This window comes from Pogona vitticeps, chromosome 3 (assembly GCF_051106095.1).
Source record: "Pogona vitticeps strain Pit_001003342236 chromosome 3, PviZW2.1, whole genome shotgun sequence".
Taxonomy (NCBI): Eukaryota; Metazoa; Chordata; class Lepidosauria; order Squamata; family Agamidae; genus Pogona; species Pogona vitticeps.
Window position 1 is genome coordinate 242,957,861 of NC_135785.1, and position 26,532 is coordinate 242,984,392.

The 26,532-nt window shown below is 42.1% G+C and overlaps 1 protein-coding gene and 1 long non-coding RNA gene across 3 annotated transcripts in view; one reads left to right on the forward strand and one right to left on the reverse strand.

Annotated features, from left to right (window-relative positions):
* FGF9 (fibroblast growth factor 9) overlaps nucleotides 1–26,532 on the reverse strand; it is a 50,556-nt gene that overhangs the window by 18,746 nt on the left and 5,278 nt on the right. The window contains exons 1-2 of one of the 2 annotated variants that reach the window (XM_072993703.2): nucleotides 24,952–25,223; nucleotides 7,137–7,240 (exon numbers count right to left, since the gene is read on the reverse strand). In XM_072993703.2, coding sequence (XP_072849804.2) covers nucleotides 7,137–7,240; nucleotides 24,952–25,105 — 258 coding nt within the window. In that variant the 5' untranslated portion in view covers nucleotides 25,106–25,223. Of the gene's footprint in view, nucleotides 1–7,136; nucleotides 7,241–24,951; nucleotides 25,224–26,532 lie in introns of those variants that run through there. The other variant, XM_020802062.3, reaches the window with a different exon arrangement.
* LOC144588054 (uncharacterized) lies at nucleotides 12,569–19,852 on the forward strand. The gene is made up of 2 exons (XR_013543381.1): nucleotides 12,569–15,532; nucleotides 17,055–19,852. It is a non-coding gene; the product is annotated as an uncharacterized LOC144588054 (long non-coding RNA).

Consider the following 26,532-nt stretch of genomic DNA (forward strand, 5'->3'; position numbering starts at 1 on the left):
TGCATAGGGTTTTCATATGTACCAAAGCAAAATTAGGGATGATTTTTATAATCTAAACAGAATTGCAGGGCATCAAAAGTGAGGAATTCAACAATCAAGTAATATGTGTGCCTGCTGCTGGTGTCCTTTCTGTAGAGTGGGGCTGAGTAGGCGGCCAGATTGAGGAGACCTTCAGAAAGAGATTTGCCCTCTTGCAGCCCTTCAAATGAAAGAGGACATTTGGCCAGCTGCACTTCCATGCACATGATACTATCACGGGTTGACACTGAACACAGTTGCCCAGGGTCTTCTTTCACTGGACTTCTGTGAGTGGTATAACAGCCCCCATGCAAGTTAGAGAAGCCCAGTCGGGCTTCAGGCTGCGCCACGGCACGGAAACAGCATTGGTCACTCTGTTTGATGACCTATCCTGCCGTATCTTAACTGTCATATCTTAATTATTTAATTTTGCCATCTTAGACTTTTTGGTTTTTTGTTTTAGTGTTTTTAAATTTGTAAACCGCTGAGAGTAGAACCTTGGTCTAGATGAGCAGGATAAAAATCTAATAAATAAAATTTAAAAAATTAATTAATTAATAAAGAGATGCCAAACTTGCAACTGCTAAAAACCATTTTCTGGGATGACCTGCTTTGGGAAGTCTATAACTTGGATGTTCCAAATCCAATATTTGCCAGATTTGGAGGGGGTAGGGAGAAGAGTCAGCTGAAGACTTGCTGTGACTCCAGCACCTCTAAAAAAACACAAGGGCCATTCTACCACTCCTGGAAGTCCTGAACTACACAAACCATGAAAATTCATTTTGTCAGAAAGTTCATGGTTTGTGAATAGCAATAAATCACAAACTGCCATTTTCCCAATTCATGCCCAACTCTAATAAATGATTAGGACTGTAAAAAAAAAAAAAAAAAGCAGGAGCAGCAAATAGTGCCTTTGTGTATGTCTCTTTACATTTCTCTACAATTGACACAGTGGTTATAGTAATAAAAAAACCCAACAACCAAAGAGTTTTGTGGCACCTTAAAGATGAATGCAGCTGAAAGATGAACATTACTTTCTGGAGGCTGTGTATAATATAAGTAATGCATAATACAGCTGCTTCAATTTAGACATTTTCCCCAAAAAAAGTACATACATCCTTTAGCACACTTTAGTTACTGCAGTGTCAGCAACCAGCAACACTTGTACAGTCTTGGCATCCTTCAGAGCAATTTCGTGTCCCTGTTCTTCAACACTGCACTGACATACTGGTTGGCACAACTCAATATCCTGAGCATTTATCTATTGGCAAAGGCACAAGGCCCCAAGAGGATAGAAAAATATGCATTGATTCCAGGCCACAACAGTATTTGTACTATTGTTGGCAGCTGCTGAAATATGGGTACTAATTTTGCCAGTGTCAACAAGGCCCTAAAGGATCATGAATATTAGATGTTGTGTTTCATTGAAACTAATGGAATTAGATCACAGCCACTTTTCATCACTCTCCAGCCGGATGGCAAGACTCATCTTCTGTCGGCAGTTTTGAAAGCCAGCTCAGCCAGCCTAGGGGTATACAACCCACTAGGATTTTCAACTACTACACATGTCTTGCCAGTAAATTGGGAATTGCACAAAAACACAGCATATGCCCCAGATGCAGAACTGTCAAATACTTCTTTCTACATTTAATATTCAGAAAAGAGTATTCAGAAAAGGTTCTATACTGCAGAATGGCATAAAAACTCTTGAAAATATCAATTACAAAATTTACACAGGAAGGATAAAAGCCAGCTCATGTTCAGAATTAACAAATTTCCAAATCCATTGGACCAGTAAAAAAAAAAAAAGGCAATTTCATGCTTCTCTTTACAATCCATTTAAACATTTGGTTTTTAGTTATAAAATTACTAATTAAAACACTTTTTAAAAACCTTAATATTTACCTCTTTATAATGCAATGATGTTCCCTTATGATATCAAAATTGCAGACAGCTGCTTCTAAGGTAAAAAAATTTCCTACTCTTAATAAGCAGCAAACCTATGCACCTATCTGCCAGTAAGATCCATTGAAAATAGGAAGACTTAATCCCTACCTACTCATTCAGAATTCAGGCTTACTTACCAAATGTAGAGAAGCCTACCTCAGAGGCCTGCCCCCTCTGTTTCTGGTGTCACTGTTTTCCTAAACATGGATATTGATTCTTTAAAATCCTGATGCACATGGAGAGCCTCTATGAGTAGGGGAGGCTCTCCTCTTGAAATTCATTGCTCTCCACATGTATAAGAGTGACAGCACTGAAAACAGAGGGGGTGATGCTACAGCACTCAGTTTTAAGTGTGCTAAGTAAACACTGTTTCAGAATGGCTGCATAGGGCTCCATGTCTGAGTAGTCAGATTTCAATGGTCTATCTTGTCGATCTGAAAATGTTATACAGAATTACCCAGGGATGTAAAAATACCTCTTTTTTTGGACCATACCCAGACAGGTTCCTAATGAGAGGGTACCTTAGACAAGCAGACTATTTCATGATGGGAGAAAAGATGGCTGCTCCTATTAGCCACATGTATACCTAGGAATGCAAGTTCAGCTGCTTGGTTATCTATTTATCACACAGCAGAAGACTGCCTGATGATGCAATAAATCCGGAGATATTCTATTATTATAAACCCCTAAATGGCTCGGGATCAGAAAAGGCAGAGCGCAAATAACAAATTCGTTGCCCTGGACTTGATTGCCATATAGGTTAAGCTTGAGCCATGTGAATCGGGCATAGATTGAGAGAGGAAAGGAGAGGAACCTCTGTGTCTAAGCACTACACAGAATTTGTACTGAACCTGAGATGCACTCTCTCCTGAAAGCTACTACCAGTTGGTGGGCTCACTCCCTTGTAGCAGCAAATTTTGGACCCTCTAAACTTTGGCATCCTGGGTCAAAGCCCTAGTGGCCTCCTCTACTTAGAGCTCGGATGGTTGACTATTTGAAGGACCAACTTTTTCCCTATGGGGTCTGCCTAACTACTACATCAGAGACCCTGCACCATGTTCCTCTCTTTCAGAGGCTTAAGACTTCTCAATAGCAGTACTAAGATTACAGAATTTTCTCCTAGTTAGTACTCTGTCTCTCTTGGGTTTGGGCTTTTTTGTTGTCTAATGTCTCTCAAGGGACGTGGTGGCGCTGTGGGCTAAACCGCAGAAGCCTGTGCTGCAGGGTCAGAAGACCAAGCAGTCGTAAGATCGAATCCACGCGACGGAGTGAGCTCCCGTTGCTTGTCCCAGCTCCCGCCAACCTAGCGGTTTGAAAGCATGCAAATGCAAGTAGATAAATAGGGACCACTTCGGTGGGAAGGTAACAGCGTTCCGTGTCTAAGTCGCACTGGCCATGTGACCACGGAAGATTGTCTTCGGACAAACGCTGGCTCTATGGCTTGGAAACGGGGATGAGCACCGCCCCCTAGAGTCGAACACGACTGGACAAAAATTGTCAAGGGGAACCTTTACCTTTACCTTTAATGTCTCTCATTATCTCTGCAACCAGTGAAGACATTCTGTTTCACTAGACATTTTGCTAATGCAGAGTGCCTGCTTGAAGGAAAGCTTTTAAAACTGCATGGAATCCCTCTTCAGAGCTTCAATCTGAGGGCAAAAACAGATAATATGGGCTGCCTACAAATAGAAGAGGAAAACCCTTAACTAAAGAAAGTTATTTGAGTATCACAGAGCACCCCAGAACACTCTCTCACATCCTAGAGTAGTGGTAGCGAACCTTTTTGAGCCCGAGTGCCCAAACTGCAACACAAAACCAACTTATTTGTTTCAAAGTGCCACCACTACAATTAAACCTGAATACTGAAGTTTTAGTTTAGAAAAAACAACTGCCGCTGCACTGCAAGAGTTAAATGCTTATTCCCCCCCCCCCCCAGGGCGGTATTTGCAGAGATATACTTGCCGGTCCTCCAATCCCCCATCGGGCTAGACTGGTATTGGATCCCATTGCACCCCTCCACTGGACCACTGCATCAGCAGAGGGGGATGCTGAAATCCAGGATTGGAGGACGGGTCTTTCTCGATGGCAACTTATGGGCTCGAGTGCCCAGAGAGAGGGCTCTGCATGCCAGCTGTGGCATGCGTGCCATAGGTTCGCCATCACTGTCCTAGAGTGTGCTAATTAGCCTGCTTCATTTGTTGATTGTTCTTCAGAGTTAAAACATAGGATTCAGTTGAGATCTGATTTCAGAGATGCTGTCCAGCATAAAAATGCTGTCAGCACTAATTACAGGTTATCTGTTCTGAATGCACAAATTTCTGGAGTGGTGGAAAGGCAAAGTTCAGGAAGGCAGGCACAAGACTGGATGAGTATGCCATGGAATCTCCCATTCTCTAAGGATTTTATGATCAAACCTGAGACTAATGGGTGGTTCCTTGTGATGTTCCAAAGACAAAATAGGTAAGGACTAGGAGGGGGACTGGAATTGCTTCTGGGCCAGTTATGGGAGGTATTGTAAGTGGAATCAGAGAAAATGGGCCAAGAGCCAGTGCACCCTGGCACCAGCTGAGAATGCATGAAGTTATGGATCCCCAGGCTTTAAATTATAGTGTTACACTACAAATTAAAAAAAGAAAATGATCAAAAATCAGACTTATTCTTCTTTCAGGGCTGCTTGACTGAGATCTGCCTCCCTGCCTACAAATAAAGGTAATCTTAGTGATTTTGTGACATCCTATATGAAATACGCATACATACAGTCCATTCAACATAGTATGATATCTCATAGGGGTCAGAATTACTTACTGAAAGTAATTTGTTCTGTTTACATTATGTTTCTAAAGAACTAACGCTGTTAGAGTTTTACCAAAACATCTCATTCTGTTATATTGATCATCACTTTCCCATTTTTTTAAAAGAAACTCATAGGATGGATAACAGAAGGGCATAAAACTTGGGAAATTCTTGATGCTTCTAAAAATGCACATTAAGATGTGACCACAGCTGTGTTGGTGAGCAGGAAACTACAGAACATTCTACCATTGCTTGTTACACCAATAAACTTTATTTCCACATACGGTATTTAATACTTTTATATGCAACTTTGTTGCAATTTCATTAATCCTACAAAAAGCAACTTGCTCCAGGTAGCCATACAACTTGTGATTTGTTCCTTTCAGGCCCTGTTGCCTCATGTGTTCAGACTGAGTGCTTGAGCTAGGATCTTGTCATACACAGAATCGTTATACCTACACTCCCAAGATTATACTGCAACCTTTAAAATTATTTCTTCTGAATATGGCCTACAATCTAATGGCAGTCTCCTGGTTTCACATTCATTAAGTGACTGCAAGTCCAAAGTAAAGCCCTGTAAACAGCTGTCTCTGTCATGATGAAAAGGGAAATCCAAAGCCGAGCAGAGTTAAGACACTGGGGAGATGTTAACTAGAGTCCAAAGAAGTAGCTAAAGAATTGTCAGAAGGCCAATTGAGGTCATGAATCAAAGTCTTACTAGGTCAATAATACAGCCAGGAAGCAAGCAGAGGTCCTATCAGGAAGCAGCAGTTGGGTCCCATAGGAGATCCATCAATCAAGGGAAACAAGGAATGCCAAGAGCTGAAAGCAAGTGGCAAGGCAGTTGTCCACAGCACCATTGCTGCACCTACTCAGCTAATCTCAACAGCTGGTATGTCTCTGAAGATGCTGACTCCATTTCCACTGTACTTTGAGTCTCCAGTGTTCCCTGGGAAAAAGGGTGTTCTTTTTCAGAGGTTTTGTCACCAAATAGAAGCACTGAGCCCTCTCTGGACAAGTCATGCTTGGCCACCGGTATTTCTGAACTAGGATTGTCAGCTAGAGTTTCAAATTCATCCCCTAAGCCTACTGGTGAGGTATATCCTGCACTGAAAATGATTCAGCCAAGTAGGACAAGACAGGCAAAACGCATGCTAAAGAAATGAGACGCAGTGCCTGCAATCTCCAGGGCATTTCAGATAGCAAGGCTGAGTATGAACTCTACCAGTACAAGTAGATAATACTGGGCTACACCAATGGCTTGACTTGATATAAAGTAGCTTTATGTGTTCTGCATTATCAGTTTATTTCTACACACATTCCTGCCAATCTTCCAAAAATAAAATCACCCAAAGCCTTCACATCACCTTTCCAAGGCTACACTTTAGGCTCACCCTGGTATGCCAATCCCATTTAAGATCTACCATCATCTAGCGAAAACAGTAAAATGAACAAGCACCACACATGAAAATCATCAGCTCTAGGAAAAAGACTTTGTTAGCCTGTTTAATCTTCCAGATCCAGTGAAAATAGGTCTTCATTTCTATCATTTAAAATAAAAGTAATCAATATCAGAAACACATCTCTTCTGCCACGTTTTCCACACATCTCTACTTGAACATTTTTGCTCTATACAAACTTTATATAGAGTGTTGCCTTCATTGCCTTTTGAAGCTGATGGGCTGAATATTAATATACAATAAATGTACCTCCAACCATACCAGTATTATAAGGCTTATACATTAAAACCTAAATTAGGAATTTCATCCATGCCCTCAGAAACAAAGGGGTGTATGTGGCTTTTCTCCTTGCAGTGAGATTTCTTTACACAAGATTCCACTACCCCCCCCCAAGAAATTTCACAGGAACTCTTATTGGATTTCTTAGGGTAATTTTTTCGCTAGAAGGAATGCCAAGCTATACAAGATTTTTACACTTCTGGCACAGATTGACATTCTTTCCAGTGAAGGATTCTGCCAGGAAATGCAAGAATAATCCAAAGCTGTACAGGATTATTAGTCCTGCACAGAATAGCATCTTTCATGCACAGGACTCACAGGAAAGGAAATAAAGATATGTGGGATTTGTAAGTTTCCTGCCCAGAACGGCAGGTATAAAAAGAGACTGGGGAGAGAGAGACCAAGATAAATCGCCTCCCAGGTAATGTGCATTCCAGTGACAGGAGGAGTCAAAATCAGCAGTGGATGCGCCACAACCAGAAGGGAGTGGGGGCATTTCTCTCCCTCACCGTATCTTGTGAAATTAAGCTGAAGGCAGTATGTAATTACCTTGATGGCCAGATATTCCCTACTCGTGATAATCTGACTGAATAAAAAACACAGAGGCTAAGTTTTTTTTTAGAGCTATAAGAAACTTACCGAGCCATATAGTTCCCCTTTCTCATTCATTCCAAGATAAAGTCCACTGTCTACCCCTCGAATGCTGACCAGGCCCACTGCTATACTGATAAATTCCAGGATACCTGCAAAAGACATAAGACAAAAAAATGTACATATTGTTTCCATTCATTCACAAATTTAGTACTTTGGGGGCTGACTTTTAATCAACCCAGAGGTATTATTAAAATGACAGCTGTTTTCCACCCAATGGAAAGATGCCAACAGATGAGTCATTAGAGAGACAGACATCCATGGTATAGAAAGGACAACTGTAACAGGACTGGCCTGAAATTATCCAACAGGGACAGTGTAAGAGTGCCAGGCTTAAAGATCAGCCCCATTCAAACAGGGCTGCTTGTTCAGATTCTCCCCCCCCCCCCCAAAGTTCTTCCAATAAAGTATTTTACCAGGCCCAATCTTCCAGCAGTCCTTTGAGATGCTGAGACACATAGAAAAAAATAGCATTATTTGTAGGCTTATTTGTTTTTTTAAAAGTATGTTTGATCAGCTGTAAAAGGTTCTTCTAAATCTGTTGAACACTTGAAACAGAACTCAGCAAGAAATCCGTAAATATACAAGTGAAAATCTAAAATGTTAGATCCAAAAATCTAACTTTTGAAGTGTCTGTCAATCTCTCTTGTAATCAGGCAATATGCACTTCCACTCCCTTCATTTCCCAGGACTAACTGTGGGCTTGCATTAAGAATTCTGCCATGGAAATGCAGAAAAGTTATATTTTGTAATAATTTATAACAATATACTTATGGTAAATGGAATTAATCAGTAGACAATATACTATTTTATGGAGGCCAGTTCTTGATCTGAAGTGATGTCAAAGGACTTTTTTAAATGTGCATGTATTATCTTGTGGAAATCTTCTACTCTGAAGATTGTAAAGGAAAAGGAGAGAAAAGGAGAGAGAAAGAGGCTTTGAAGTTGCACTTCCTATAGTGAACCCCATAGACCGCGAGCATCCTGAGCAGATCACTTCACCATTCTAGAGAGTTGTATGTTATTTTATTAAATGATAGATCATTACTTCTCAATCTGCATCTCTGCATATGCACATTGTATGAAAATCTAGATCTACTCTCTCTCTCTCTCTTTCTCTCTCTGATACACAAAATGTTTACCCTATACATAAACATAAGTGAGAGAAGTGAGCAGGGAGAAAGATGGATCAACCTTGTTCTTGTCTATAACACTGATATTCAAATCACAGCCTCCCACCATGCACCCTCAACCAATACATCTTAAAAGGTTCAAAATATAAGGATTTAGATATGTTTGAGAGTAAACATGTGTTCACAATCCTGTGTCAAAGGGGAGCAGCTAACAAGGCATTTTTGAAGAAAGAGACAACAGGCGAGGTTAAGCCTCCCCTCTCCTGCATCTCTGGGTTTTCGTCAGGATGACTTCCTTGTGAAACAACTTACCATGAAACAAAACAGTCATAGAGTTTGACTGAGCACACAGGTCTCAGCAGTGCTCCTGTTTACCAGTATCTCCAGTTTTAGCCATGAGTTACAAAGGACACTCAGTAAATAACATATAGTGCAAAAACTTTGCTTTCAAATTCAGCCAGTCCTTGGCAGAAGGTCCTTCCCCTTCCCTATCCTTATCTCCTGAAATCCCCGTCTCCAACAGATACTACTAGTCAGACCCTGAGGTCTTACACAAGCATTCTCCCTAGGCCACTTCTTCCTCCTCTCCAACTCCTCGGTTCTACTTCCTCCTAAGTTCATCACTCAGAGTCCAGAGTTTAGAAAAGTTACTATTCTGAATTACAACCCCGCCCCCAGCTAGCATGGAGGGGGGAGGGAGAGAGAGACGATTGAGAACTCTAATCCAGGGGTCAGGGAACTTTTTTACCTCTTACCCCCCCAAAAAAATTTATTTACGTTGACATTAACCCCCCTTGGCTCTTGCCGTCCATGGCCGAGCCCTGCCCCTACTGCGCTCACCCGGGACCTGTGGCCACCGTCCAGGCAGCCAGTCTGGAGCTGCCACACTGCTGGGAAAGAGTGCCCTTGGAGAGAGGAGGTGGGCGCCACAGGGCCGGTAGGTCCACCGGCCATGAGCTCAGGGGAGGCGGGGTGGGAAGCGGGCCTCCTTGCCAGTGCACCGGACAGGTGGGCGCAGGCAGGAAGGAGAGCCCCGGCCAGGGCTCCACCAGGCAAAGAGTCCAGCTGGCCTGGTACACTGCCTTCCTCCCCCATACACTTTGGAGGTGAGGAGGACAGGCAGGTGCCCTGTGCAGTTCCTCGCCAGGGCTCGCTCTCCCCGTGACGGAATGCTCACCTACACACAGCATCGTCAGAAATAAAATGCCTGGGGGTAAAATGCCTGCAGCGACCATCCTCATTACCCCCAGGATTTTCATTTTTACCCCATTTGGGGTAATTTACCCTTGTTCCCTGACCACTGCTCTAATCCAAAAAAGTAACTTTTCCAAGCTCCTCTGCTGCCTGGGTCCAGTGAAAGTCAAGTTCCTCCATACCACCCTCCTTGGTCTACAGTCCACTTACCTCTCTAGTGCACTGCTTCCCCCACAGCAGCACACAGAAACCCCTCCAATCCTGCCACTAGGCCTATGACAGCTTTCCCTCTGAGGAAAGAGAGGATCATTGCTGCACTTAAATCATGTCCTACAATAGCAAGAGGATTTTGCAGCCGACCAACCAATAACAACCACATTTCAGCATATCTTACAATTCTATAAATATCAAAGGGACTCAGATAATGTTCTAATTAGGCTAATTTTCCCAAAGCTTATGCTTCACCAAATAAATCTCAAAAATGTGCTTTTCTTCCCAGTACTGTACCATCAAAGGAAGGCCATGAGATCTTACATAATGTGTGCTCTTATCCTACACAGGTCCACCTCAGTGTCAGATTTATGCTCAGGCTAATTAAATCATGGTTTAAGGCCTCAGATTTTGAGGGACCTCTAACTACATATGCCTATATATACACATATCTGTATCTGTATTTATATATCTGTTAAAATATGGCACACCTTTTATAATTCTATGAGGCCTCTTATATCTGATATAGCTTAAAGTTTTAGCATGTCTTAATCCAGCCCAGGTCCCCAGCTAGAGGCCTTCCTATACCAGCCAGTCCTGAAAAACTAGTATTATGGTGCCAATGCTCACCGAGCAGTAGCATCTATGCATCATTTTAATTTCCCATAATGCTTTGGGGACATTGGGGGGAATGATGAAAATGTTTAATTACCAGGTGATGTGCCTGACAGCCGGGCCAGGAGAACGAAATTTATGAGGGTCAACAACAGATATCAGCAATGCCACAGTTCTGCCACCCCTGATATTATTGGTGGCCTAGTCCCAAGGATGAAGGTGGCACAGGTGGAAAATATTTAATGTGTATTGTGTGCAGTCACTACCGAGTTTGTATTTTAATTTAGTTTTGTTATTTGTTCCTTTCCCTTTTGTTAAAAAACAAAGGAGTTCTGCTACCCTAGCAGCTGCTCATTAATGCTTTTTGCTGATGCCCACCCTCATCAAATCAAAGTATGGAATATTTTTGCAGCCCATTACTTATCGCTTTTAAAAGGTAGGATATTTTCATTGCTGGTTCCTCACCCCGAAACAGAAGTTCTTTATGCTACTCCTTAGTTTTTCTTGATTTTAGTAGTTTTTAAAAGTACACTTAATATAAGCAGCACGCTTTGCTTTAATAGAAAAAAAATGCCCAAAATCCCCTAAATGACCCTAAAACAATAATCTTGTAGAAGGAATAAGTGAACATTATGTTTTATGCCAAAAAAACCTGTCTTTACTAGTCATCATGTTACTCATTAAAATTATGCTGGTAATGATGTTTCCCAAAAGGTACATGCTTCTAAGCTCCAAATCATATATTTAAAAAGTAAGAATTACAGTGTTGCCCACACTACCATACATACCAAAAGCCAGTTTTTGCTTGTACCCGGTCCTACAAGAAATATCTGTTGACTTCCCCCATTTGGTGCCCTTTGGATGTGTTTGGGCTCCAGCATCCATCAGCCCAAAGGTAACCTGGCCAATGGCCAGGATTATGGAAGTTGTACTCCAAAGATTGGAAGGTCAAAATGTTGGGGGAACTTGAGCCTATAAATACCTGCCTCCCTTTCAACTTGTCCCAAACACTCTTAACAAAAGTATTTTCTGTACCCCAGCACTTTCAATAGCTGGCTGGATAGCAGAGTGACTTAGGTACAGTATACTGTATCTGGCTTCAAAGCCAGAGGTTGGAAATTCATTCTCACTTTGTCTCCAGGGAAAAGAGCCAATCTGTGTAGCCATGGACAAGCTGTACAGTCCCAGGGTACCCCAAAAGAAGGGAATGATAAACCACTTCTGAGTACCCTCTACCTAGAAAACCCTGAAAAAGATCCCCATAAGTCAGAATTGATTTGATGGCACACAACAATGATGACGACGACACTCTAAATACTTTTGAAATGTTTAAAGTTCCAAAATTATTAGACACTGTACAAAAACAAATCTAGGGCACATGCTCAAAATCTGTATGAAAATGAGGCAAGATATAGAGAGAGGCAGATGGGGAAAGGAGGGTGAAAATTAATGGAAATCCGTAGAAAGATGGCAGGAGAGGGGAGAAAAAGTGTTCCATTTAAATGGAATTAAGGTTGGTGGCGCCAGTGGTGATGATGGTGAATATCAGCAACAGTCACAGTAATGTGCTGAGTTCACATGACTAACAGAAAAGCAATGACACAGATTTTGGAATGATTTACTTTGCATCTTTCACAAAATAATCATTGCTGTAAGTAATCTCAGAATATACGTTGAACAGCAATATGACAATGCAGACGTTTTGGTTCTTACAGTTTTGATTATGCTGTGTTAGTAAAATCTATGCTAGTGCTACTTTATTTTAAAATTTATATTTTAAAATTGCCGTGCATTGTCACAACGTGCAGTAATTTCCCCCCACATCTGTGGGTGAGAGAGAAAGGAGTGAGGAGGGCAAGAGGAGGAGATAAGTGAGCATGTGCACCATAGGCTGTGTTGCAGCAGCAATGACCACAGATAACTGAAACCATGGATGCAGGAGAACTACTACTGTATATGAAAACAAAACAAAAAGTAGTACAGTATTCTACTGGGTGCAAGATTTGTGAGATAATTTTGATACCAACAGGCAATTTATAAGACTTAAGCTTTCCCTCTGTTTGGGGTCTACAACAGAAGCTACAAATCTTGTTGAAAAAGTTCTTCTGCAAAATGGTCACCAAACTATCTGTTGTTCCAGCAAACATATCGTCGTCTAGTCATTTAGTCGTGTCCGACTCTTCGTGACCCCATGGACCAGAGCACCAGGCCCTCCTATCTTCCACTGCCTCCTGTAGTTGTGTCAAATTCATTTCTCCTTGCAGTCCAGGGGACTCTCAAGAGCCTCCTCCAGTACCACAATTCAAAAGCATCAATTCCTTTTTCAGTATGTGTCTATTGCTCACTACTGTAGACCTACTTTTTATAAATGTGGTTATTTCTCACACCCATGTAAAAATGAAGTGACAGAGATGCATTGTTCTAATTTCAGACAACTGAACCACACACTATATGCATTATCTGAAAGAAAAGATAATGCTGCAAGCCTATAACAGGTTTTCTGAGTGGATCAGCTCCCTGGCTAGAGATCTCTGTGAAGCCCACTTAAAACACAGTTTACATCCTGAAATAAAAATAAATGCTTTTTGTTGTATTTATATCTGCACTGTGCTATTTCATTAAAAAAAACAGGTCACCATAACTTAGGGGGCAATCAGATGAGCATATAACTTGATATTTGTTTTACTTTTGGTGTGATATGATTTTCCCTGTGTTCTGGAGACCACTTGTGTTTTAAGTGAGAGCAATCAATCCAATCCCCTTTACGAACTGCTCCACTCCTTTCTACCACAGAATTTGGGCTGCAGAATACTTGATGCAGTTGGGAGTGTTCTTGATTATCCCATTGTGCCATCTGTGTGGTTGCTTAATTCACTCCCAAATAGAGCTCTGGGTGGTGTTCTCTTCAGTGACATCCCTATCACAAATGCAGTGAGTTGTGACAGTAAAAAAGATGGCAGAGAAATCCTCTTCTCTATTTTCATCTTCTCACATTTTTTAAAATATTCTCCTAAGTGATGCAGTGTTATTTGATATATAAGGGAGCAACCGTGCTAAGTTGATGTATTGCTGCAATGTTAGGCGAGGTACTAAATAAAATTTTAAAAAGGGAAATTGCCACAGCCTGCAGAATGACAGTTGCAACTAAAGGTGGGGAAAGGAGCAGGGGCAGGATCAGTAACCAAGAGAAATTGGAGTGCTCCGGAGATCTGTCTGGATCCTTCTTACAGGAGAAGAAATGTTTCCTATGTGAATGGAAGAGTTATTCAAGTGTGAGATAAAACAGATTGCACTAAAGACAATAACCTTTTCAGCGTGACCCAGATCATTCCAACTTCCTCCATCTAGTCATGCTCTTAGACTACACTTGAGTTATGTTAAATTGAAAGTGTGAATTGCCATAGACTGTAAGCACTGTATTCAATAAAAGCTTTGTCAAGGTAAAAACTTTATTGTTTAGATCAGATAGGCAATCCTTATTGTATTAAAATTTGTATTCACTCTGCAGAGGCTCTTGATACTACTAGTCACTTCAAAAGCTAGTCTGGGGTGCTCTGGAGAGTCTGCTGCTGATGCCAGTGTAGGAGTGCTACAGAGGTACGCCAAGTGCTGCTACAAGCAGGAGTTATTTTGTAATTACCATATTTTTCCGCGTATAAGACTATACTTTTGTCTAAAATTTTTAGACTAAAAATTGAGGTCCGTCTTATACACAGAAGTAAACTGAGGAGAGTACAAAAACAAGTGGAGGGGATCAAATTGTTCCTGCAGGGCTTTGATCCTTGCTTTCCCCTCCACTTGCTAATCCTTAGCAAAAGGAAAGCAGGGATCAAAGCGCTGCAGGATCGCTTTGATCCCTGCTTTCCCCTCTGCTTGCTAAGTCCTATGGGAGGGGGGAAGAATCAAAGAAATCCTGTGGCTGCATAAGGGGGAGAGGGATCAAAACGATCATGCAGTTGCAGGATTGCTTTGATCCTTTTTCCCGTCCCTTTGCTAAGCCCCATGGGGCTTAGCACGAAGGGAGAAAGCAGGGATCAAAGCGATCCTGCAGCACTTTGATCCCTTTCCACTACACTTGCTAAGTCCCACTTAGATTTCTTAATTTTGGGGTGGTGTCTTATACATGGGGCGTCTTATACACAGAAAAATATGGTAAATTGTTGGACAGTGAGTTCCTACATATCAGATCATAAGGGGTTTAAATGTAAGTCACCTGTCTTCCTCTGTATCTAGCTCAACAAACAAGCTACAACAAGTATATTTACACTATCCAGTTACTGGATTTATTGTGACCACCCTTTAAGATTCATATTTGACCAAGATCAGTCTAGCATGAAATTTAAGTAACAGGCTGTAATTGCCTTCAGGATATTTGAAAAAGGACATGACAGAACAATTTCAGAGATTGACAAAATCGACTTTTGTAGCCAGAAATAATTTGACAGAAGTTCAAGGCACCAACCTCTATAAAGCATCTCTCAGTCCAAGGTGACACCACATAGCCGCTATTCTGCTCATCAAAATTGGGATGGGAGAAAACCAAAAGGAATATATGGAGTTTAAACTCTACTGGAACGGCTGTACAAGCAGCACAGAAGCAGTGAAGCCTTATAGCCAATATAAATAGGGTGGTAAGCAGGGTTTGGAAATGATAGTGTTTTGCTGCCACTCCCAGACTTTTGAGCCAGCATGTCTGCTGGGAAATTCTAGAAACTGACATCTGAAAAATTTGAACCTCCCAAGTTTTGATAGTTACCCTAGTTGTTGTTTAAATGAGCAAGGACAGAAAAGCACTTTGCCAATTGCCTGCTCACAAGGGGCAAGCAGCTGCTGCTCCTAGGTGATTATCAGCATGGCAAAACTATCCCCACCATATATGTTGCTAAAATCTAGCTCAGCACCAGTGGCCTCTTTCTTTTGAAACCAGGAGGCTCATTGAGAGTTCAATGAACTAATGCTGCTGCCATTGCCATTGCAGCCAAGTGCTGCTGCCAACTCAGAACAGAAGCTGAAATGGTATTCAAGCCACCTCCTTCTCTGATTACCAGGCAGAGGCAAAGGGGGAAGAAAGCAGCACACAGCTGGAAGCACTGACCGAAGATGGAGGTGGGAGGGGTGAGACAGGAACAAACAGGAGTGTATATTGGAGCAGCAGATAACAGAAAAGAAGCCAGGCAAGGAGAGCAGGAAATGAACAACTACTGCATGTTACACGCCACAGGTCAGCAGAAGGTAAGGATAGATGAAGCCATCCGTTTTTCTTTCCCACTCATTTGAACTGCTGTCAGCTTCAAGTTATTTTTATCCCTTTATTGAGAAATGTATTAATTGCTTGCTTCTTCTAAAAAATGAATCAAATAAAATTCTAAGTCATCAGCTCTGGCCATATTCATTCTTGTTGTTGTTTAGTCGTTAAGTCGTGTCAGACTCTTCGTGACCCCATGGACCAGAGCACGCCAGGCCCTCCTGTCTTCCACTGCCTACATGAGTTTGGTCAAACTCATGTTGGTAGCTTTGGTGACACTGTTAGGCATTACTATATAGAATATTTGTATTCATCGCTCCGGAGAGACAAATACAAATATCACCACCACAGATGTCTGGGCCAATTGGACCCTCCTCCCAGAACCAGGCTGTCCACTTAACATTTGTGACGTTGCACGCATGGCTGTCATCACTCTCAGCATGTGCGGCTGCTGTCATTCGCGCTGTGCCAATCACGGAAGCAACCCAACCAGGGTTTCTCCACCTCCCTGCACTGCTCACCAATCTGGCAAGGAAGCAGGATGACAAGTCTCCCGGCTCAGCTGCTGAGCGCAGGGAGCGGGGAAGCCCCAGCCGGGCTACTTCCACAATTGGTGCAGTGCGAATGATGACAGCTCTGCCCGCTGCACCACAAGCAAGTACCCAGTTCTGGGGGACGGGTTCAATCCCACATTGTGTCTCCCAGGAATACAGGTTGCCTGTGTAGCCTTGGGAAAGCTGCAAAGTACCAGGGCATGCCCAGAAAAATGGAATGGTAAACCACTTCCGAGTACTCTCTACCTAGAAGATTTGAAAGGCTAGCTGTAAGTTAGAATTAATTTGATATCATGTAATTAGTACATTGTACCTAATCATCATGTCTCTATTAAAGTTGAGGAGAAAGAAGTGGTGCAAACCTAATTCAGCCCTAGCAGCTTGCTTGCTTATTTATTTAAAATATTTTTACCCTGCGCTTTTCCTTAAAAACACCTAAGGTAGCAATAGCTGAATAAAGATTCCAAATCAGTTTTTCAACAGCTAAACATTCAAAGCCCTCTCTGAAATGGAAAAGCCATATTTTGCTTTCTTCAACATTCAACTTTTTAAAAACTTTTTTTAAAACATCTCACACATTCTATCAAGTTTATTACAAAAGTCATGGATTTTGGAAAGTTCTTATTTTTAAAAATGATTCTCCCTCCCCCCAATTTGTGGTGTCTCACTGTTTTGCATGAAGTTGCAGTGGGTTTCCTTCAGGAGACAAAGGCAGACTGCCCAACCTGTACTTTTGCTGGACCTGCTGGAAACAAGTCAGTCCATCCAGTAGATCAGTAAACTAGACTGTCTGCTACACCACTTGTGCTGGTGAACCACAAGAATTCTGTTTACTTGGGGCATGCTAATATTGTGGACACACACTTTTGAGAATATTCTAACATGCTCATTCTCTCTCTCTCTCTCTCTCTCTCTCTCTCTCTCTCTCTCTCTCTCTCTCTCTGACTCGTGACAGGATGAAAGAGGTGTGCTGACTGGGAACTGCTTGCATGACTGCCCTTGTAAGTACAGGTATCCAAACAGGATCCTGCTCTTCTCTCTTGTTTGGTTCCAAAATCTTTGTTTCGGTGTACTGTAATCCCAACTATGGCTGCTGGCAACAGCCAACTTTACACCTCGGTTAAGAATGTTGTTAGGTGAAGAACTGTTGTAGCTTGCCCTTGTGATAGCAACACATAGTTTCCTGTTACATACAAACTGAGTTAATGAAACCTATTATGTTGCTATATATTTTCAAGCAACACTAAATTTCCAGACATTGCCGCAAGCAGTGATAACACGGCCAAACAAGGAAGGAACAATAACCAGCACTGTGGCACACTGCTTTTTGGGGAGTTATAGCTGCTGGTTTGGCTTGTAGATATAGAAGGAAACTACATGTCTTTATGTCTGAGTTTGTATATCACCCAATTAGTGAAAAACACTACTCCAGGTGGAAACCACATGTACATGCTTAGAAAGATTATTCAAAAAGGTGGAAGTATATTTCAAAACAATCAGGGTCCTTAAAGAAAAATGTGAAATCTATGTCCCACTGTAGTTTCTAAAATCAAGAATGACCTCTCAGAAGTAAGACCTGTGAGCATCCTTGAGATATGTGTGCATTGTTGGTATTTCTTCCTTCAGTAATTTATCAAAGCCTATGAATCTTTTGCAAGCATTGTCAGCCTTTCATAGTTAGGCTCGCTTTGTCAAAAGGATCAAGGTTTGAGAAGAAATTGATAACTCTAGAATGCAATCTTAAACATAACATAATGAGATGAGGGTTAGTTTAAACAAGCTGTTTGGGATCCCTTTTCCAAATAATGCTGGGAAAAGTTGGAGAGAGTAGGAAAAGAGGAAGACCAAATATGAGATGGATTGACTTAGTAAAGGAAGCCATGGCCTTGGGTAAGCAAAATCTGAGCAACGCTGTTAATGACAGGACCTTATGATAGTCACTAATTCATAGAAACTGGAAACAACTGGATGGTGAATAACAAAGGAATCACTTACTGCCAAGTGCCTTTGATTGCAAAGAGTATTCTACCTAGTTCTGTAATTCTTGACTCTAAGAATTCTGTAAACAGAGCTGTGGGTGCCTGGAGGTAATATCTTTTAAGACCTGGCAAAAGTGGAGGTGTCTTTGTTTCTACTGGAACTGGAACTAAAATGACAGAGACAGCTGATGTTGTTATCTGCTTGAAATCCTGTGGTATTGTGGGTTTCCCTGATGGGAAACAAAAGCTGTAGGGAGTATTACTGCTGTGAATCTTCGCCTTAAACTAAGGCTGTAGGTAAGGGTAAATCAGGTGTGAGAAACACACACCACACAGGTTGTTCTTGCACTCCCACCAAAGAACTCCAAGAAAGAGTGCAATGAAAATTTAGCAGTAAATCGTGCTGCTGACCTTCTGTGCCAACTAGGAAGCATCATTTATAGCAGGCACTTTCCTTGCTTTAAATGGCACATAGTGGTTTGTTGCCAAAATTGGGGGGGGGGGGCAGAAAAAGTCCATTTAAAGAAAAGTATTGCTCTAAGTGGACTTCTGGAAGACATGATGTGCCACCCAAATTTCATTAGCATAGTAGCAGTTAGGTCCTAGGATGGGTCCCAAGGGATGAAATTGGCCCTAGTCCCACAAAGCTGCCTGCTCCACTTAAAAATCCATTATCTTAAATCTCCGGTGACTTTCATCTAAAGAAAATGAACTCTGGGTGAACATCGGAGCCCCTAGAATTTCTCACCACTCAGCAGTTTGCAAGTGCCAGTCTCAGTGAGACGAGTGGGATTTCTGAGTAAATAGGTTTAATATAAAGCTGGGTTATAAGTCTGATTTTAGATGCATTTCTGAGCACAATAACAAGTAAAAGGATGAAATTACTTCCAAGCACACACTCATTACATCTGCACTGTCAATCTCAATTCAGTTTTAATATGTTTTGATATGCTCCTTTTAACTTCTGTTTGAAATGAGACATAAGGGGATGAGCTATACAGTCAAAATACATTTTAAATTAGAAATAGTGGATGGGTTTAGAACAGTGGTTTTCCTTTAGTTTTCTGCCACTGAGATTCCATTCTATATAAAATTACACTATGAACATCTATGGCCCAAATATATTCTCTCTTTTCTTAAATGTTGCCATGTCACTGTTTTTAAGTCTAACTCAAAGTGGATGAAACTGATACCAGAGAATCTTGGGTCTTAGTTTTTCATTAACTGTCATTATGTTGTCACTATTTTAAACAACAAAGTGCCACTGCTACAGAAAACTAAGGGGTGCAAAAAACCCCACCGTCACAGCTTATGGGGGGGGGGGAAATGAAGCAAAAAGGTCAAGGCAGAGTTTGAAAAAGTTATTTTGGCTTTGGGACTCTGAGAGGTAAAGTCCAAAAAGGTAACTTATCCAAGCTCTGGTACAAAGGACCAAAAAAATTAAATGTTCACCCAGTGTCCTTTATACAAAATATTAAAGGTTTAATGCTGTGCTTACCGTTTTATACACACATCCAGGAAAATCTTAATAAACAGTCTTTCTGAGCCCCTGACACAGGAAGGATAAGTTGAAAAATCAATACTGTCCACAGCACTAAAATTAAAGAAATGTTACATTTCCATGTGACCTAGCAAAAATAACCAGTTCAGAATGGTGCAAGAAAGAACAAAAACACAAACCAAGGTTCACCTGCCATCCGTAATAATCACAGCTTTTTTTACTCTGCCCACTGCCACTGTTCTTTGGCCACAATCCCATCAGTGATTTACACTTGCATGAAGGAAATCATGAAAGTCTTGGCAGCCAATTGCCACTCATTAACGAAGTACTGGTAATATTCCTGGGCACACACCCAGAAATGCAACCATCACCTCATTAATAAGCAGCAATTGGCTGCCAAGACATATGTGATTTCCCTTACATAAGAATAGATCAGCAAAAGCATTTCTGACCAAAATGTTCCTTTTTGCATTTTATACTTCAATCTGAAAAGTTCAATCTTATGGGCATCTACTAAGAATTCACTCCCCTGAGTTCAACAAGATTTACCCTTTTGTATGTGTGTTCTGTAACCCTATATATGTTTACCTGAGAGTAAAGCCCTAAGGATTCAAAGGGGATTACCACTCAGCAGACATGCACTGCAGCAGTGTGTGAAGTATAGTATATGAAGCTACCTTTAAAGGCACAGCCATTTTGGTCTGTTGAAAAAATACAGCCAAAAGGACCTTTAAAGACCAGCCAATATATTACAGCATGAGTCAAATGTGTTAATCTATAAAGTGGAACAGGACTCTCTGATGGTTTTATAAAGGACTTAGAACACCTGAAATTTGCATCCAATCCCAATGCAACTGGGTTTCATTCAATGGGATTGAAATTATTCATGACTAAGATACACTGAAAATGATCTGACACTCAACATCAAAAAAATGAAGATCATGGCCACTGATCACCTCCTGGCAAATAAAAAGGGAAGATATGGAGGCAGTGACAGATTTTACTTTCTTGGGCTCCATGATCACTGCAGATGGTGATAGCAGCCACGAAATTAAAGGATGCCTGCTTCTTGGGAGGAAAGCAATGACAAACATAGACAACATCTTAAAAAGCAGAGAGATCAGCTTGCCAACACAGGTCCGAATAGTCAAAGCTATGGTTTTTCCAGTAGCGATGTATGGAACTGAGAGCTGGACCATAAAGAAGGCTGACTGCTGAAGTATTGATGCTTTTGAACTGTGGTGCTGGAGGAGGCTCTTGAGAGTGGGAAAGAGTGAGAGCAAGAGGAGAAAGGGACGACAAAGGATAAGATGGATGGACAGTGTCATCGAAGCTACCAACATGAATTTGACCCAACTCTGGGAGGCAGTGGAAGACAGGAGGGCCTGGAGTGCTCTGGTCCACGGGGTCACGAAGAGTCAGACACAACTTAACGACTAAACAACAAGATACACTGATTTTAATAGGACTGATGCATGACTAACTTCCCCTGGATCCAACTTATCATCATCACTCACTGCTCATAATTCAAAAAGAGCATCTACACCAAAATACACCCTACTTAAAAAGTTAGGCAAACGTAAAGGTTCCCCTTGACGTGTAGTCCAGTCATGTCTGACTCTAGGGCAGTAGTTCTTAACCTTGTTTTTGAACTGCAACTCCCAGGTGTTTTTGAACTGCAACTCCCAGAAATCCCAGCCAGCAAAGCTGGTGGTGAAGGCTTCTGGGAGTTGCAGTCCAAAAACAACTGATTAACCCAAGGTTAAGAACCACTGCTCTAGGGCAAGGTGCTCATCCCTGTCTCCAAGCCATAGAGCCAGCATTTGTCTGTAGACAGTTTCCATGGTCACGTGGCCAGCATGACTAGACATGGAACGCTGTTACCTTCCCACCGTGGTGGTACCTATTTATCTACTCGCATTTACATGCTTTTGAACTGCTAGGTTGGCAGGACCTTAAAAAGTTACCCACTTTATAAAACCCCACCCATCATATTTCAGCAAGGCGACACAGACTGAAAGATATTTGTGCCACACCGCACTTACAATGCTTTAAGAAATTCATAATTCAGTATCCCATCTGATTAAAAGAAAATTATCAGCCAAGCAGGTGCTTTTTCAGCGGCTGCACCTCTGCAAAACAGCTGGCAAAGGAGACAAGAACACAGCTACTGCAATTCATCTGCAGCAATTCTGGAAAACCTCAGAAATGTTGCAGCTGCAGCAGCCCATCAGCTTCTCTTCCTCTCCCCCCCTCCAAGTCTTTGCTACGATTCTTCTGCTGCATCATCACCGACGTGCTAGAGAGCTGGAGTCACAGGCTCACCATGAAGGGTCACAGACTGCAGAAGAATCCAAGGAAGGGACAAAGAAGTGAGTGTGCTTTTACATTGCCCTTCCTTACCTTTCAACAGAATTAATTACCTCCCTTCCAGGGAGAGTTTCACCTACTGAATCAAATGCAGCAAACTCCTTGATGCAGAAGAACTATTCCCTCATTACAGAACAGTAAGGGTTTCTGAATGTTAACAAGCATCTCTTATTTAAGAAAATTATGATTGCATAATAAAGTGCAAAAAAGTCTCTCATTTTAAAGTGTCTCACATTTAAATGTTCATCATTAGGACAAGCAGGCATGCATATGCAGGGAGAGGATTACATACTGCAAAGACCTTTAAACACTATCAGCATGTATTTTATCATACTTCCATCCTGTCTTTTCTCCAAGAGGCCCAAAAAGGACAGATGGCTCATTTTCTTTATCTTCACAAAATAGGAAAGTTAGGTTGAGAAATAAACTCTAGTTCAAGCCACTTGACCAAATGAGGCAACATGATGGCAGCATTAACTCCTCAATGTCATCCTGTGTTCATGAACATGTGGGGATAATCTTGAATCTCCCCATTCCACACTCTCTCTTTTAACTTTTAATCTTGATTGCATTTTAAAAAGAAATTATAAAAATAATTATTACAATATTAGCACATAGCCAAAATAACTTTCTATTATCTCTTTTGCTAAACAGTAAGTCTTTAACATTTTTACTTCCTTATTTTCCAGCAAACATTTATTTTCTTCACAATCTTAATAATACCTTTCTTAATTCTTATTTTATATCCAGATTAATAATCTGCTTTACTTTGTTTTTATTTCTGTTGAGAGCAGTTCTGCTTCTAATTTAAGCCTAAGTCACTTGGAACAGGCTTGGAATCTTTCTTCCATTTCTCTTTAAGATAATTCTTTACTTTCCCCCATTGAGATTCATGCTCCCTTCTACTCTTTCCTTTCAATGAGTCTGTTAGTTTGTCCATTAATATTAGTTCCTGTAATTTTATTAAACAATCCTCCACCAAAGGTTCCTCCTTGTCTTTCCATTGTTTTGCCACTTGAATTCTGGCTGTGCCGAAACTGTATAAACAATTTTTGTCTCTTGTCTGAAGTTTAGCTTTACCATATTGAACAAATAAGTTTCAGGTTTCATCTCCATTTTTATTTTTAAATCTATGGTGATTATTTTTGTTTCTATTTCTTTCCAAAATTTCCTAATAAATTTGCAACCCCACCACATATGATATAGTGTTCCTTTTATTGTCTTGCATCTCCAATGTTTATCTTTCTCATTTTCTTCACCTTTTCCAATTTCTCTGGTGTTATATGAAGGACGTGGTGGCACTGCGGGGTAAACCGCAGAAGCCTCTATGCTGTATGGTCTGTAGACCTTTAGCTGTAAGATCGAATCCACGCGACGGAGTGAGTGCCCGTCGCTTGTCCCAGCTCCTGCCAACCTAGCGGTTCGAAAGCATGCAAATGCGAGTAGATAAATAGGGACCACCTTGGTGGGAAGGTAACAGCGTTCCGTGTCTATGTCACACTGGCCATGTGACCACGGAAGATTGTCTTCGGACAAACGCTGGCTCTATGCCTTGGAAATGGGGATGAGCACCGCCCCCTAGAGTCGAACACGACTGGTCAGAAATTGTCAAGGGGAACCCTTACCCTTACCTTACTGGTGCTATATACCATCTATATAATATTTTCATATACTGTAATTTTCTTTCAAATCTGTACTTATTAATAGTTTTTGGTTATCATTCCATGCTCTAATAAACCAATCCTCTGTTTGAATTGTTCTACCTAATTCCTGCATCCATTCTATCATGTTTTCTTTAATTACTTCCTGTTCCCTATTTCTTTCCAATATTTATACAACCTCATTCCACATTCTTAACTGCTACACCACACTGCCTCTCCTGTACTGTGTGCACACATAGACATCCTGAAGGATTGCTGCCAGTACAGGCTGAGCTACATAGCATCTAAAGTGGAAGAAAGGGTTTTGCAACTATGAGTAAGGACTTTCAATCATCATATAAATGAGAGGAAGTAAAACTTTGGGATAAAGATGAGCTTTTCTCTGATGCCTGCCCTATTCCACCTGCAGGATGTTGAGTTTTTGCTCCACGGGGCAAAAAACCCAGCCAACTGGGGGTGGGCTGATTTTGTTAGAGCTGATACTTAGCCAAATACTGGGTGGAGATTATGGGACGTGTAGTCAAACTCATCTAGAGGGCACTAGGTTGGGGAAGGCTTTTGCGTATTCTTGCATTGAGTAGGGGGTTGGGCTCAATGACCTTATAGGCCCCTTCCAACCCAATTATTCTGATTTAGCCACTAGGACCTTCAAGCCATCTTTTTGAAGAGCCTTACAGGCCTGAGAGAGGGCTGAAGAAAGAAATGCAATTTACTATTAGCCATTCTTAATTTTTTAATCCCATTAATCTCAGTGGGTCTACTAAGTATGACCAAGCCTGGATCAAACTGCCTTGGAAAGAAGGGGAGGCTAAAACCTTAATAGGAAGGAAGGGCGGGACAAACTACATAACAATACCGGCTGAATTTTATTTCTCCTCAAAGATTGCTCTGAGGAGAGAGAACGGAAGGGCAAGAAAGGACAAAAACGCAGGTTTAGAGATGGGAAGCTCTGCTTAGCACGCATGGGCGGCTGAGGGAAATAAAATTGTGCAATGAGACGCCGTCAGTCCTCCAAGGGGCGGGGCTCGCTGACTCGTCCGCCTTGCCTTCTCACCGCCTTATTAGTCCTATAACCGCCCCCCCCCCCTCTGACCTTGAAAAGCCCCGGCCAGGTAAAGCAATGCTGAGCTAAACGGAAGGCGTGGTTACTTCTTCCAGCCCTAAGCTTGACGGGGCTTTTTGCCTCCCCCCCCCCCCGCAGGTTTTGCTTTTATCACTGCCCGAAGGATGGAGAGGCTGTTGAGGGGGGGAGGGACCTGGCCCCCTCCCTGCGCATTTAGCATTATAAAATACACAGCGTATGCCAACATACCACACGCACGCACGCACACACACACACACCGGAAAAGTTCCTACGCGCCCCCTTCCCTGCCTTTGCGAGGCACTTCTCTGCAGAATTCCTGACGAGCAGTTCCAAACCCCGCCAAAAGCAGCGAGAGTCGCGCTGCGACGGCAGGAACCCCCGGACCTTCCGCGGCTTTTCAGGCCACCGCATGCCTCGTTGAGGAAAACAGAGGCTTCCTCCCGCCCTTTTACATGGGTGGGCGTTTGCAAGCAGGCGACCCTCAGAGGAAGCGCACCGTCTTTCTCTCTCTCATCCCCCCCCCCCCGACCGCCTACCCGCCCCTGGCGCAGCCCGAGACCCTTCAAGGACTTCTGCAGAATGTTGCTCGAGGAAACTCAGTTGCTCCAGCAGGGCGAACCCCTCTTGTGGCATATATAGATTAGTGCATGGCACTAATAAGGCGGTGTATAAATTTAAGAAATACATTTTTTTAAGGTTTCCCGTGGAGGCGCGTCGCCACGTCGAGAAGCAAAACTCGGGTCAATCTCCCCCAACGTTTTCTTAAGGTAAAACAGGCATTGCCAGCCAACCTGACCTATGCCCTGCGAAACACCCAAGGTGGACAACCGAAGACGCTTTTGAGAGGAATCCTACTAGACTGGGTTTGGGCCTCCTAGGAGCGCTCTCGCTTCCTTCTTGTCTTGCAAGTATGCACATAACATTGTACGCATGGTGGTGGGTAAGGCATCAGCAGAAATAGCGGAGGGGGGGGACCACCGCCCGTACCCAGGGGGGTTGTTGAGCTGACTGTACGTTTTTCCTAGCAAGTTCAGGGCGGGAGAAACTAGCGTCCTCGCTTGCGGATACCCAGGGTGTTGGGGTAATTGTGCTGGGTATTTTTTTTTTTTAAGTTAAAAAAAAACTATCCATCTATAGAGTGGACAGACGCAACCGACAGGGCTGTCCCGCCATTCAATTCTTCCCGAATTTCTGGGCTTACAGTGACTCCACTGTCAAGACGTACGTCCAGACCGCTGGAGCGGCCCCAAAGACAAAAGGAAGTTGGGGGGGGGGAGAATCCGATGTTAACCGGGGGGGGGGATAACGAACATTTTGGTCATCTAGAATCGCATTACAGGGATATCCAGTAACTTGCTTATACAGGAAAGCCTGCCCCCCCCCTCTGTCTTATGTTAAAAATGTAAACTTTGAGGGCTTCCTTAGGCAGCAGAGCTTGATTTATGGGATATCCTAGCCACGTGCCTAAAAGAGAATTCAGATATGCTTTTTTTCTGAGAAGAGGAATTCATAGCAGAGGCAGCAGACCCGTTCATGAATCCTTTTGTCCTTTCTTTTAGGGGAAAAATGTCTGCATGCCTTTCACTTCCCACCCCCACAAACCTCAGGTTACATGGGTAGCTCCTTCTTTTGCAATCAAAAGCACTTCACCAATTGATTTTCACAGCACTATTATTTAAGGACAGGGAAACTACAGATGCAGTTCCATAACCACTTAGGTGATTCAAAGTATTTTTTTTTCTGATCACATGACATAAAGACTTATTCGAATTAGTCCAGTCCTTTTTTTTTTTTTTTTTTGCTCCTAATGCATCCTTTTTTATCTGCTGCTGGGGGCT